General features: G+C 38.7%; 1 protein-coding gene across 1 annotated transcript in view; it reads right to left on the reverse strand.

The window, feature by feature from the left end:
* Positions 1 to 14,270, reverse strand: part of Jhy (junctional cadherin complex regulator) — a 69,279-nt gene that overhangs the window by 44,624 nt on the left and 10,385 nt on the right. The window contains exon 3 of the mRNA XM_004636397.2: positions 6,290 to 6,809. Within this exon, the coding sequence (XP_004636454.1) occupies positions 6,290 to 6,809 (520 nt within the window). The remainder of the gene's footprint in view (positions 1 to 6,289; positions 6,810 to 14,270) is intronic.

The following is a 14,270-nucleotide window of genomic DNA, read 5'->3' on the forward strand; positions in this document are numbered from 1 at the left end:
CTCCATCATTTCTTCACACATTTTTCTTTGTTTTGTACCGGGGATTGAACTTAGGACCTTGCACTTGCCAGGCAGGCACTTATGCCACTGAGCTATCTCTTCACCCCTTCTTCACTCATTTGATATGCTGCCTGCTGCCTTTATTTATTCATAGTATTACATAATATATTTTCATAAGCAATTTGACTATTTTTAGATGATTCTATTCCACTTTAGTTTTTATAAATGCATTAATATTATCCTAGTACTCAATAATTGAGGCTTCATAACATAATACATTTTTTAGTAGTGCTACATCCTCTCATTAATTTTCAGATCTTTCTTTGAGTTTATCTATATATTTTTTGAACGTAATAATCACATTGTTAACTTTAATTTACAAAACCCCAGAAGGGGCCAGCCAGATAGCTCAGTGGACTAAAGCGCCTGCTCAGGCAGGCTCCAGGGACCAGAGTTTGATTTCTGTGCTGGCCCCGCCAAGGGGGAATGCTGAGATGGGGAGTGAGACTGCGTATGGTGGCCTGCACCTATAATCCCAGCACTTGGGAGGCTGAAGACAGGAGGATCACTACAAGTCTGATCTGTATAACGAGATCCTGTTGACCCTGTACTAAATACATTAAAACAAACAAACCAAGCAACCCAGATGACATGTTTATTGGATGAGACTTACTCGAAACCCTCTCCAATACAGTATGCCACCTCTAGGCCCTGTCAGATTCAGCTGGATACTGATGACTGCCACAAACAATGTGTTAAAAATTAATGCCATAATGTCATTTTTTTTTTTTTTTTGGTGGGACCGGGGATTGAACTCAGGCCCTTACGTTTGCCAAGGAAGCGCTTATTTCACTGAGCCACTTCCCTGGCCAATGTCATGTTTTATGACAGTAAAAAGATAACTGGCATTTAGTCACTCCACAATAGGCGCTATTTAACCTTTCAGGGTTCCTAGTGACATGCCATTTGTTATCTCTTTCAAATAAATTACAAGGAGAGAATATACATACTTGAATTTAAAAAAACCCCAAAACTGCAGCCTTCATATATGCCAACTCTGCCATTCCATTTCCTACCAAAAATTATCTGAACAATCCTATCAGTCGGTGAAAATGTCAGTGGACTTACACCACTCTGACATTAAGGTTTCGGAAAAAAAATCTCAGGCTCTTTAGTCTAGCCCCATGGCAGTCAGAGCACACTCCTTAGAGAAATGCACACTTCAGTCTCATCCCAGACCTCTTGGGTCACCACATGATTTTTTAAAAAAATTGGAGGTGATTACTAAGTACTTTAGAGTTTTGCCAGTAAAAGATTAGTAGTTCTCAAAGTATGGGCCCAAAAGTAGCAGATCTATCACTTTGCAACAATGTGGAAAATTCAAATTCTGTGGGCTTTATCTACACCAGTGATGGTAAACCTTTCAGAGTTTTCAATGAAAACAAACAGCCCCCCGCAGCACACATGCCACAGGTTCACCATTACTGTCTATACCTGCTGAATTAGAAATCTGGGAGGCTGCATCCAACAGTCTGTCTACTAAATACACTTTAACATTTTTCATGGGTGCATAGTAGTTGTGCAAACATATGGGATGTTACATGAAATTTCAATAAAATTATAACGTATTGGGAATTAGTCAACTTTCTTTTACTGTCACAAACTACCTGAGATAGTCAACTCCTAAAGAGGATGGATTTTGGTTAGGTCAGCTTTGAAGCTTCTAGCCATGACTGCTGGCCCTGGTGCCCTTCAGGCCTGTGGTAAGCAGCACATCACGGCAGGGCATGTGGGGGCAGGAAGCTGCTCGCCTCATGGCAGCCGAGAAACAAAGCAGAAGAGGCAGGGGCAGGTCAGCGAGCAGAAGACTCCCACTGGGCCCCGCCTCTAAGAGTTTCATGACCTTTCCATAGTGTCAACCTGGGGAATCAGCCATTAACACATGAAACTCTGAGGGACGCTTCACATCCAAAGTCCAGCAGGAAAAGCCAAAATCCTCTCCACTAGCTATTTTGATCTATTTAATGTCCACCTTCCTGTGCTACAGTAGCAATCTGTTTTAATAACCCTTCCAGATGAATCTGACACATGTTAATGTTTGAGAGGCAACGATCTACATCAGTGTTTTCAATCTTGGCTAAACATTAGAATTATGTAAGAAGTGTTGGCGAGGACACGTAAATGAATGAAGTCAGAATTTCAGCGCTTTAGCCAAGGAATCAGTATGGTCCTCTCGTGATCCATAAGTCAAGCCAAGGCTGAGAACCACTGCTCTCAACTGGAATAATGGTTCTGAAACCTTGCTTCACAGTAGAATTACATGTGCAGCTTTGAAAAACATACTGATGTTGAAGATCTCACCTAAAGATTTATAATGATCCGGGGTAAAGTGAAAGGTCTCATTTTATATGAGCTTCTCAGCTGATTCTGATACCTATCTACTATTGCAAATCATGGTTCCAAAAATGCCATTTTCCCCACAAGTCATTTGAAGAGAATATGGCTTGGGGGTGGTGGAACAAATACATTTTCTTCTTTTTAAAAAAAATTTTTTAAACAAATACATTTTCATTCCTCATCTATTTACTCAGGCCTTGCAGTGTATTACGCTAGTTACTACTAGATTAAAAATTAAGTATAAACCATGCTTCCTGCCCAGAGAGAATATATAAGTGGAAGAGACCGCAACACATTTATACATAAATAATGACATATGAAAACACATTTCAACATATAATATTGAAATTCAATACTGACTATAATTTAGTGTAACAAGTTAGGCATATCATATCACTCTTAAGACTCCTTTTTATTCTTTTTAACAGTAAGGAGGAGGAAATATGTGGTGGAAAAACAACTTTGAATGCAACTAGTAATCAGCATCTACCTGGAAAAGGTAGGGGAAAAGCCAGTGGTTCCTTCAAATAGTAATCTCAGAATTTAAGCACTGAACAAACCTGAAGCGATTAAGAGTCCCTCCTGGGGAACAACAAGGAGACAATCAGCCACGAAATCACTGGTGGCCACAATAGTGTCTGTTAAGTTACTTTACAACTACTAGCAAAATTAGCAATTTAGAGATCAGTAATAGAAGAATTTATAATAAATCTCTTTTCCCTTTTATTTTTGCAAATATAATCCTTGGACTATTTGCCCCTCCTTCTAGATCAGCTTCTTCTAGACATTTTTAAAGTAATGAAAAATACTGTCTTAGTCTTGGATGAATTACTAGCTATAGAATTTTTCAAGATACTGGACCTCTGAATAAATTTATATTTAAATAAATAATCAAATAAAATTCAAAATTTCTCATGTGTATTAAACCAAAAAATGCATAACAACTAAAATTGGGTTTAACATGCTGCAAAAGCTTAAGGTTAGCAGTGTTTTGATAACTCAGCTAAATACACTGTACACATTCCTTCATATTATTACCAGTTACAAAGGCAAAACTATCACATATTCCTTTAATACTATAAAAGGGTTTCACCTGTACTCCTGGCACTCCAGTTATCTGGAGGATTGCATGTTCAAGTTTGAACCGCCTGGACAATTCAGTGAGTTAGTGAGACACTGTCTCAAAAAATAAAAATAAAAAGGGCTGAGCATGTAGCTCAGAATAAAGGCTCTGGGTACAATCCTGAGTACCGGGGGTGCAGAATATGTTCAGAAAAATCACAAATGTTCATTTATTTCATCTATCCTGTTCCATCAGAAAATACTTTGAGGTTAGAATAGGGTAAAGCACTTTAAATAATGCCAATTGAGATACAGAATAGATGTAAGTGCATCCACATTTACCACAGTAATGTTTTCATAACCGAAAATGAATAGGCGATGAATTTTAAGCTGTTTTTTAATAAGGGTGGTGGATTGCATGAGCCAATCACATACTTCACTTGTTTCCATCATGTATCCACTGTGTGGTAGGTGACAGGACCTATATGTGTGCCCAAGAAACAGAACAAGGTCTACTTACTTGTTTCAGCAGGTTTTGAATATATCATTTTAAACAGAATTAACCTTCAAAACAGTCATAAGAAAAAAAGATAGAAATTATTTTTCCAGCTTACTAGATGGAAAGACTGAGGTTAAATTATGTCATGACATAGGGTAAGAAAGGATTGCATGATGATTATCAGCGGGGATAGGAAGATGACGTATGGCTCATACATTTCCTTGTCTTCTTTCTTTAAGTGACCTACTATGTACACAGACTGAGTTGAGAATTACCTCTGTGTAGAAGCTACAATTACTGATATAAGCATGTCACATTACTTCCAATGTGTTAGGACATTTAATACTGTTGATACTCAATGCTATAATAGAAACAAAGAAAATCAACACAAGAACCCAAGGTTCTGCCCCCCCCCCTTTTTTTAATCTAATGGAATACAGTTTTAAGAGCCCCAGCAATATATGTGCATTATGTTTTTTTTTTTTTTTTTTTTTTTTTCAGAACCAGGGACTGAACTCAGGCCCTTGCACTTGCCAGGCAAGCACTTATTCTACTGAGCCATCTCCCTGGCCCTGTGCATCATGTTTATAGCAGCACAATTTGCAACTAAATCTTAAGAAACAACTAAATGCCCATCAACTGAGGATAGGATAAAAAAAGATGTGGTACTTTTATACAATGGAGTATTACTCACCTAAAAAGAAAGATAGAATCAAGGCTTTTATATGTAAATGCACGTAACTAGAGAAGTTAGACCTGCATGTGTAAACATCATATTGTCTCCTTCATGTAAGAAACTGAAAGAGTAGAATTTGAAAGATACAACAGACATTATGAAAGGTAAAGAAACTGTCAATCTTTTCTGGAGGGCTAGCAACTTAAGTTTGCAGACCAAAAATTAGAGAAAAAGAAGGGCTGCAAGGACAGCCAACATTTTGGCCCTAGCCTTTCAAGGTCAGTGAGGACTCAGGACATAAGAGAACCTGTACTGTAACATCCTGTAACTCAGGGATGTCCCAAATTTTCTGATCAAGGAGATTATGGGGCCACAGAGGACAGTGATCGATGATGTAGAGTGTGCCTAAGGAGAGTCACCTCAAGCAATGCCTGTGATTCATCCACATGGCTGACACTGACAAAGGATCTACAAACTGTGGTACAGAGTTTCAGGGTAAATCCTGAGGGGATTTGACTGATTTGTCAGATACAAAAGTTACATTTCTTATATAGGTCTTGCTTTATCTTGGTCTTAGCCATCCAGCAGAAAAGTATAAAAATGAGGTATAAAAAGTAAAGCCATATTAATATGCTGAGCTGTAAAACACCCAAGTCAACAACTTCTGACATTGCCGGTCCTATGGATAACCTACTACTATTATGGACTACTGGACTATATTGGATTATTTTGCTGAATTCATTCACTCACAATATTTAAATGGCAATGGAATACCCATCTCTGACAAAACTAAACAGAAAAAGGGGATATAAATGAAGGACCATTTTGTATCTGTATATACAAAGTAGTCAGGATAGATATACAGCTACTTTCTTTTAATTCCATGAGAAGAAAGATTTGTACTAATAGTATTTGGACAGGATATCATGTCTGAATCTTATACTATGAATAACCACTATGAAGACAACAATATGCAATATATTAATTATTGAAACTATCTTACTAATCGATTTTGAAACTGTCTCATTGCTATTTGTTTCTCAATAAAATTAATAAAAAAAAAGAAACTGCTCAAAATCAAAGAACAATGGATGGGGGAAAGGAGAAAAGTGAGGGGGGAATATATATATTTATATATACATATACACACACAATAGTAAGATAATTGTACTACTAATTTCTATCGGTTTATTGAAAGGAAAAGGTAATGCCTTAATTGTTTGATCAATTTTGTATAACTATACCTGGTAATCTGAATAACTACTTGAAGATAACCATACGCAATATAACAACCATTTTTAATTTCCTGTCATCTTGTTTTGAAATTCTGTATCTTCTTATTGTTTTTTTAAATTCTCATTAAAATAAAAAATGATCTGATTCTTTAAAAGGGAGGCATGAGGTATGACTGAATTATAGCAATTACGTTACAGTGAACCCTCGATGGCTTTTATATTGCTTTTAATACTTTGTGGAATAATTCCCCTCATTCTTCAAAAAAGGGCAACATCCAAATGGAGTATGGAAGTGCTTGTTTTATCCAGATAAGTGGTTAAAACAGCATCATCCTCAGAGGAGGGATATCTGGCCATTTCAAACAGACATCAATTCTAGTTAAGCATTAAAGAAGAGATTTGTAAGCAGCTGCTACATACCTGTTCTAGATGAGTTTCCCCCCTTTTTTTATTGTGAAGTTGAAGATAAGAGTCTGTTTTAGGAGTTGGTAATCCCAGTGTAAGCTTATTTTTTTCCACAAAATACTGCTTAGACTTCCTTCTCCGAGGGCCACGTGACCCTGGGAGGAACACCTCGTTATGTGAACTTGAACTCTTCAGGTACTGAGAGAGGTTGCTTGACTTCTCCTCCCGGTCACTGTCACTCAGCTCTGAAAATGGCTCGCTGACCTGGGCTCCAGGCTCATAGTTTGGGCTTAAAAATTCACTTCCCATTAAGGAGGCTGCACTGTGAGGACTCTTCTTCTGTTTGTTGTTTACCTCTGAGAGCTCCAGTGAATTCTCCTTGGACGGGTAGAGTGGTGCCAAAGGCAGATTTTCTGAAGAGCTGTCTGCAGACCCCGGCAGGGTTTCCACAACCAACAACTGCACTTCTTCTTTTTTATTTTTCCAGTTCGGATCATATCGGAGGTCTGAATATTTGTCTTTTTTAGGTTGCTGACTGGCCAAAGCAGAAATGAAATGGCAAGTCCTTAATCAAAATAAATTCACTCACTGTATTCAATTGGTCATTCACAACCAATCACACTCTCCTCTCATTTCTCTTTTACTATCTATACATTAAAGATATGCTTGGAGCTCATATTAGTTCCACACACTATACACAAATACAACAAGGTCTTAGTTATCTAAGTTCATTAAGATATTGAATAAAAATGGAGGACAGTTAAATTCTAAATGCCAGAAAACAAAAAGTACACATCTACCACATTATATCAACGAATCACAGAGCTCCAAAGAATGCTGTTAGTTATGCCACAAACAACAATCCAGTATTTCAGCTGGCAAAGAAAATTGTGCTTCCCACTTTAGCTGGTACTATGCACATTTGGCATATCTAGGAAGGGAAATATGGATCGTTGCCTAGACAACATTTGTCTTAGCTTGTTCCTTTCGGGACGAGAGCCAGGTTTTATTATAGCTGAATACATGTTTAGGTTCATCCTTCTTTTTAGTAATTTTGCTTTTTACTTCATTTCTGTCTTTGTAGATTTTATCAAATGTCCTACAGAAAGACTTCCAAGGCTTAGAACCAGACTTGCTCACTAAAGGTTCACCATCCCTTGGTCATTAGATTTATACACACAAAATTCAGTAAACACGTAAGCGCGCACTTGACATTGTAGGAGGGCCCTGTGTGAATAAAACGCTAAGCCTATCATTCTGCCCCAGGAAAGTGAACTAGTACATAATCCATGTGTATGACCCCAGATAAAGTCCTCCCTTTCCTCCATGGCAAAAAAGGGGAAAAAAATGCTGATAATATGGTATGTTTAATGGCCTCTTTGATCTTCAAAAGCTAAATGGGAGAGATTTTCCTTCCTTGAGTACAGTGGATGCAATCCTCTAATCAAAAAGAAAATGTAAATCACCCAGGTCTTTTATGTTATCTGATATTCTCATTTATAGAGGATATAATTTTATGCTTGGTAAACAAACTAATGGTCCTCCCTAATACTAATTTAGTTTTCTTAATGTGGACCTAGAGGTTTGTTTTTTTTTTTTATTGATGTAAAGAAAAACAAAACAAAACAAAACAAAAAATCCCTGGAGAAAACCCCTAAACTCCCATGCCTTGATAAACTGTCATACTTTTAAGTTTTTTAGTTTGCATATTAAGGTAGAAAACTCTTTTGAAATCGTGTGCCATTCCTTTCCCAACAAGAGACGAGATGTGATCTCTTCTAGGAAAATGCCTGAATGTGAACGATCTACTCACTGGGAAATGGGATGACAAATGTGGCCTGCAGTGCCCGAGTGCTGCAGGCTGGCCCGCCCCTGGACTCAGGTGAGGCGGCTTCTCCTAGGTGCTATCTCTCCCCATGAACTAAGAGCATCTCTCGGCCTGGCCTTTCGCCTGGCTTTTAAGGGGCACTGGACATGTACACTGGACATGGTGTTGCCTGGTAGGGCCCACTCTAGGCTTGGACTGGACACAGCTGGGCTCAGGTTCTCAGGCTGCGTTACTGTGTGTGCTAGTTGGCAAATGATGTAATCTCTGAGCCAGTTTCTCTCATGGGCAAAGAGGGATACACTGTATGTGATTTAGCTATTTCTCACGGCCGCATAACACTGGGGATCAAGGTGAGGCAGTGGATCTTACAGTGCTCTGTGTGCACGCTTATTTCCCTTCTCCTGAGGGTACTGTCTGTTTACCTGGGTAAAGTCATGGGTAGCAGGAACTGGATTATCTTTTTCCCTGATCCTTGCCCTATACACCGCATCACAGCCTGGTCCTAAAGGGTAAATGCTTCAAGACTAAATACATGCATCTTTAAAAGTAGTCAACCAAAAAAATCATTACATGCTTTTATTTTTAAACCAATAGTAATAAATTAAAGTCTAAACATGCTGGAGTTTTTGGCATTCGACCAAATCAGCGAATAATTTTTGGGTTTGTCTTACACAAAGTGACATACTCAGTTGTGGTTGTTCAAGTGGACAAGAGAACCCAATTATTATCTTAAAGTAAACATTTTAATAAAGAAATGTGTTTTCCCATATCCATTCAGTATACTGAAAGGAAAAAGTGAACTTTATTCTTCACTCGTTAGTTTCCTCACTGATTTGATAAAACTACTGAGAACTTAGTGATCCCAGGAACACAGTGGCGAATGGCACAGAGTTGGGCCCACAGCCCGGCGGGAATCAGACAGGGAAATGAGCAATACACAGTTTGGAGTGGCGCCTGCCCTGAGGAAGGGCCCCGGCCGCTGGACTCAGGAGGGATGTCTGCCCCTAGCTTGCAAAGTTGAAGAGAGCTTTGTGTAGCAAACAATGCAGTGCTCAGATGTGGGCTAAAGATGCACATGCCAGACCAAGGTGATAGCTCGGAGAGAGGAGCGGAAGGCAGGCAGGATGTGGCACTCTCTAAGAACCAATTCTTTATGGATAAATTGGAGTGTTGGGTGGGGCGGGTAGGCTGAGGAACAGGGATCAAAGCTAAGCAGAGGTCAGATTTTTTTCCCACTAGTTGGAATTGAACCAGGGCCTTCACACTGAGCTACAGCCCTACCCCTTTTCTTTCTTTATACTATTAATTTTTGTTTTGAGATACAGTGTCTCACTAAGCCACTAAATTGCCCAAGCTTGGCTTAAACTTGCAGTCTTCCTGCCTCAGCCTACAAAAGTCCTGGGATTATAGGTGTGTACCATGGAGTCTGGATCAGAGGTCAGACCTTGCCAGAGATACAGCTCAGTGGCACAGCATCTGCATGGCAAGTGTGAGGTCATGAGTTCGATTCCCAGTAGCAAACAACAACAAAAAAAGCATAGGTCAGATCTTGAGTGACTTCATAAGTTCTATGAATTAATTTGTACTATGTAAATTAATCCAGGGGGTTAACTAGTAAGGGAAGATTTAGTAAGTATTTCTGGACAAAGTGATACATTTCTGGAAGGGCTAATCTATATAGGCTATAAAGTCTTTGGGGCAAAATTTAGAACAAGCAATTCTTCATTTACACTGCTCAGAGTGGGGCTGGCCACCTTCTATGGTGCCAACCCTGGAACATACTGTTCTGCCTCTGTTAGGGGTGGAATGTGGAGAGACAGCATGTATCACTCTATGTCGACCTAAGGAAGACTTGTAGTGAATCTTCTCTTTACTCCTTAGAACAACTTTGAGGGAAGTACTGTTCTATTACTATCTCCATTTAACAGATGAGCAAACTGAAGTTCAGAGAGCTTAGCAAAGTTTTCCAAGGTCACAGAACTACTAGTGTAGAGCCAGGATATAAGCCCTGGCAGTTTGCTTTGCAAACTGGCTGGGTACGTTCCACTGTACTATACAGGTGTTCCCTTTGGAGGTCACACAGAAAGCTTGTCGCAGCATCTGCCTTTGGTTGGTCAGTGCACAGACAGGTGCTGGGTACCTCCCTTTGTACTAGCAGAATACGAGGCATAGGAGATACAGTGGTGAGCAAGACAATCACACTGCTGGATCTTTCCCTCCAGTGAGAAGGACATGCTTTCTGCACTGTCATGACTAGTTAGTGAAACAGATGTGTAAAAGAAGTACAAGCTGTTATGAGTATTTAAAATAGTAGGATAGGGCTGGGGTTATAGCTCAATGGCAGAGCACTTGTTCAGCATGCAGCATGTCCCAAGTTCAAGCAACAGCACTGCAGAAATGAGTGAAGCAAAACACAGGACATAACCTTGTTTACCACTGAAAAATATTTTAACTTCTTGTCTTCAGATTCAATTGTTAGATGCTAACTCACAGTCCATTCCAACTCCATTCCAATTCTATGACCCTGTAACAAGACTCATAAAAGGATCAACAATTGAGTATTGCTCAAAAAAGATAGAAGTATTGCCTTTTAAATATGTAATGGCAATACTTCTGATGTGAAATGTCTCCCAAGAAACATGTACTGAAGGCTTGATTCCCAGCCTCTAGCACTACTGGGAGGTAGCCGAGCCTTCAGGGGCAGTGGAAAGAAGTTAGTGGGCTGGGGACATGTACTCGAAGGGAATGCTTGGCTGCTCGCTCCTGTTCCTGTCTCCCACATGCCATAGGGGAGCAGACTTCTATCTTGTGCTGCCACCATGATACGCTGTGCTGCCACAGTCCCAAAGCAAGAGGGACAAGTGACCATGAGCTGAAACCCTGAAACTGTAAGCAAGCCAAAAAATATTTTTCTTCCTTTGAAGTTGTTTATCTCAAGTACTTAGACACCGTAGTGGAAAGCTGAATAAAAAGTAGTGTTCGATGACAGGGAGAAGTGGATTCCCTGTTTCCATCTCTTCAGTTATACTACTGAAGTTGGTGCACCTAGACTGGTCACTGACTTAATCAGTATCAACCAATAATGGCCTAACATGTACACTCCAAGTTATAGACTTTCTTTAGTCACATGTAACACTTGTGGGCTCTGTTTCTCTGCATTGTGATGTAAAGGACTGTGGTCCCGAGCAGAGTGTTTAAGGACAAGGGCCCAATAAGTAGGATGCCTGCATGCAATATACGGTGCTACCAGTTACTAGGTAAATGTGCAAAAGCCATTTAACTTTGGTGCCTACCTGAGTACAGACTTAGTGAGAGCTACTGGTGCAAGTGTGTATCAAAGGGCCCTGTCCCTGGCCTTTACTTGCTATGCGTTTGCTCAGTCACCATGATGTAACATTGCTGTGCTTCCCGCTGATGGAGTCAAGGGAGTCTTCAATCCCTCGGGCTTAAGTTATTTCCAGGGCACAGAGCTGTCCTGTGATGCTCTGAGTGGTACCCAAGAGACCTGAAAGATTTAACATATATAAAAAAGTTTTCAGGCATGACTTGGGAACTACAGAGGATGTAAGAATCATAATTTAGGAAATGGGATTGAGTTATGTCAATGTTTTCACACAATGGAATATTTTAACAACTAGTAAAAGATACTGAGGAAGATAAAAGTGAGAGAATTAAATGACTTTAGACCTATAAAGGCCTTAGCCTCTAACAAGTTTCCTTTCTTGAAATCAGGTTGTAGAAGCAATAGCACATGCTACAGAAGACATGTTTCAAAAACCCAGTAGATGCAGCTTTTGGAAACAGACTGAGAAGATGAGTTGTTTTGTGGAAAATATTTTCAACTAATTGTTTGAAGGAAAACTCTACAAATGTGTCTATACGAGCGTAGCCTGAAAATGTGGCTTGTGTATAAATGTTAATTATACTGCACCATTTACACCTGCAACAAATACCTCAAAAAATCTCTTCCCTTACTAGGTGATAAATACATGTCAAAACAAATGGGAGGTTATGTTTTACAAAATCATGAGCATGGAAAGCTGTAATGCTTCACAGAAACAAATCTAATGGTTGAAATAGAACATGATACTAAAGAACCCCATTGTATTGAGCTTGTGTACTAAGAAGCTCAATTGTCTTTTGTGGCCCAGGTCAACACACTGGGCCAAAATGAGTGTGAAGTGGCCTTTCATCAGCAATCGTCTGCACACAAAACATGCACCTCTTTTCCTCCTTATTTGATGGAGAGGTTACACAGACAATGAGTACACAACTCTTTTGTTACTGTTCAGACAACAGATGCCAGGTCTCCTCTTCAGAGACTTGGGTTAGAAATGGATGCAGGAGGGAAGGGGGTGGGGTGGTCTCACATCCACACGCCAGGGTATTTGCTGGCTTTAATGGACTGTATCTGAGTACTCACAGTGATAACTTCAAACAAAATAAAATCAAATTTCCACTTAATGAAGAGTCTCATATTCAGCTTTGTACTCAATAAAAAAATCACTAAAATTAGAGCGCGTTTCTAGCACAATTAACATCCTTTGCACTCACAATAAAATATTCAATAACTGGCCATTTGCCTGTTGAGGACGTGAATAAAAACATTGCTATTAATCATTTAGCTGTTATTTATTTGCCACTTTATTTTAAGTAGGCAGTTAAATTGAAATTGCACATGTAATTATTGATTTAGGTTTAATTTAATCCTTTTAAACAGAACAATTATTCCCAATTTATATGCCATTACATCTTTTATGCATATGAGCAGAACATTTAATTTTTGTTTAAGTATAAAGTTTTTAATGCTTCTTTAAGGAAATGTAAAAGTGACAGTTGTCTCCAAGGATTTCTGAATGTTGTGCTCATTTTAACCTTATTTATGGTCTTTCAGTAAACAAAGTGAAATGCATCCAAGAGATTACAAATTTGCTTTTTCAAGCACTGTACGTTAAGTCTTTTGTCTTGTGGTGCCAGGGAACCAACCCAGGGCCTTTGCCTACTAGGTAAGCACCATACAAAGCTACATTCCCAGCCCTACTTCTGCAAATATAACATACACATAAACTAGTTATACTGAAACACTTCCTGGAAGTTATTTTCAACTCAGAATATTTCATTTAATCATTTAACAAAGGTACTTGTTATAATTAAAGAGAAACATTTTAAGTAAAAGATGGTTTATGTATGGAAGGCCAAAGATTGTCTATAGACACAGTCTAAGGAGCTGAATTGTTGTTTAGTAAATTTTGTCTGAAGTAATTATATAATTTAAATAATTCTAACAAAAATCTTTTTTTTTTCTTTAACAATAGATTTGTGGTTGTGAAATAACCAAAATTTTTTTCAAAGTTCTTATTAGTGCCAATCTTGATTCAAGGACAACCTGAGAGTTAATGAAATGAAAATCAATTATCTAAATGGGATATGTTAGTAACTGCAAAGTAAAGTTCTGTTCTTCTATTAAGATTATATAAACCAATCTTGCACCTTCATAAGGGAAATGCAATAGTATTTTGACACTTTTCATTCAGTGACAGTTACAATAGTAAGCAATGTCAGACATTTCCCATGGGAGGCTTAGATCCCTTTCATTTTTTTTTCCCTTTCATTTTTTTAAAGAATGGCTAAGCTGTAAAAATCTTGATTTATAATGTTTCTAGATGCTTGCACTTCCTTTAGATAGAAATTCTTGTATTTTAAATGTCAATTAGAAAACATAAAAATTTAGCTATGATAGCGTGGAAAAAGCAGTGTGTGACACCTGCGTTGTAGTCTAGATTCTGCTGCTGACCAGCAGTGAGAACTTCAGCAAGTCTCCTTTCTCTCTAGATTTTGGTTTCCTCCTTTGTACACCTGGAGAATACATGGATAATTAAGGGCTCCAACAGCTCTAAAAATCTGTTGTTTTATTAATTGGGTTGGGTCCAGCATGCAAAACTCTGAAATGGTAAGTGTTGAGAAATAATCTCATTTAAATTCAATACACTTTATAAAAATCAGTGTGGAGACTCCTTAGAAAACTAGGACTGGAAATCCCATTAAAACCTGCTATCCCCCTACTGGGAATTTTCCCAGAGGAACTGAAAGCATCATATCATAGTGATATATGTGTGCCTATGTTTAGAGCAGCACAATTTGTAATAGTCAGAACCTGGAAACAACCAA

The sequence above is a fragment of the Octodon degus genome, unplaced genomic scaffold (assembly GCF_000260255.1).
Source record: "Octodon degus isolate 3935 unplaced genomic scaffold, OctDeg1.0 scaffold00080, whole genome shotgun sequence".
Lineage (NCBI taxonomy): Eukaryota > Metazoa > Chordata > Mammalia > Rodentia > Octodontidae > Octodon > Octodon degus.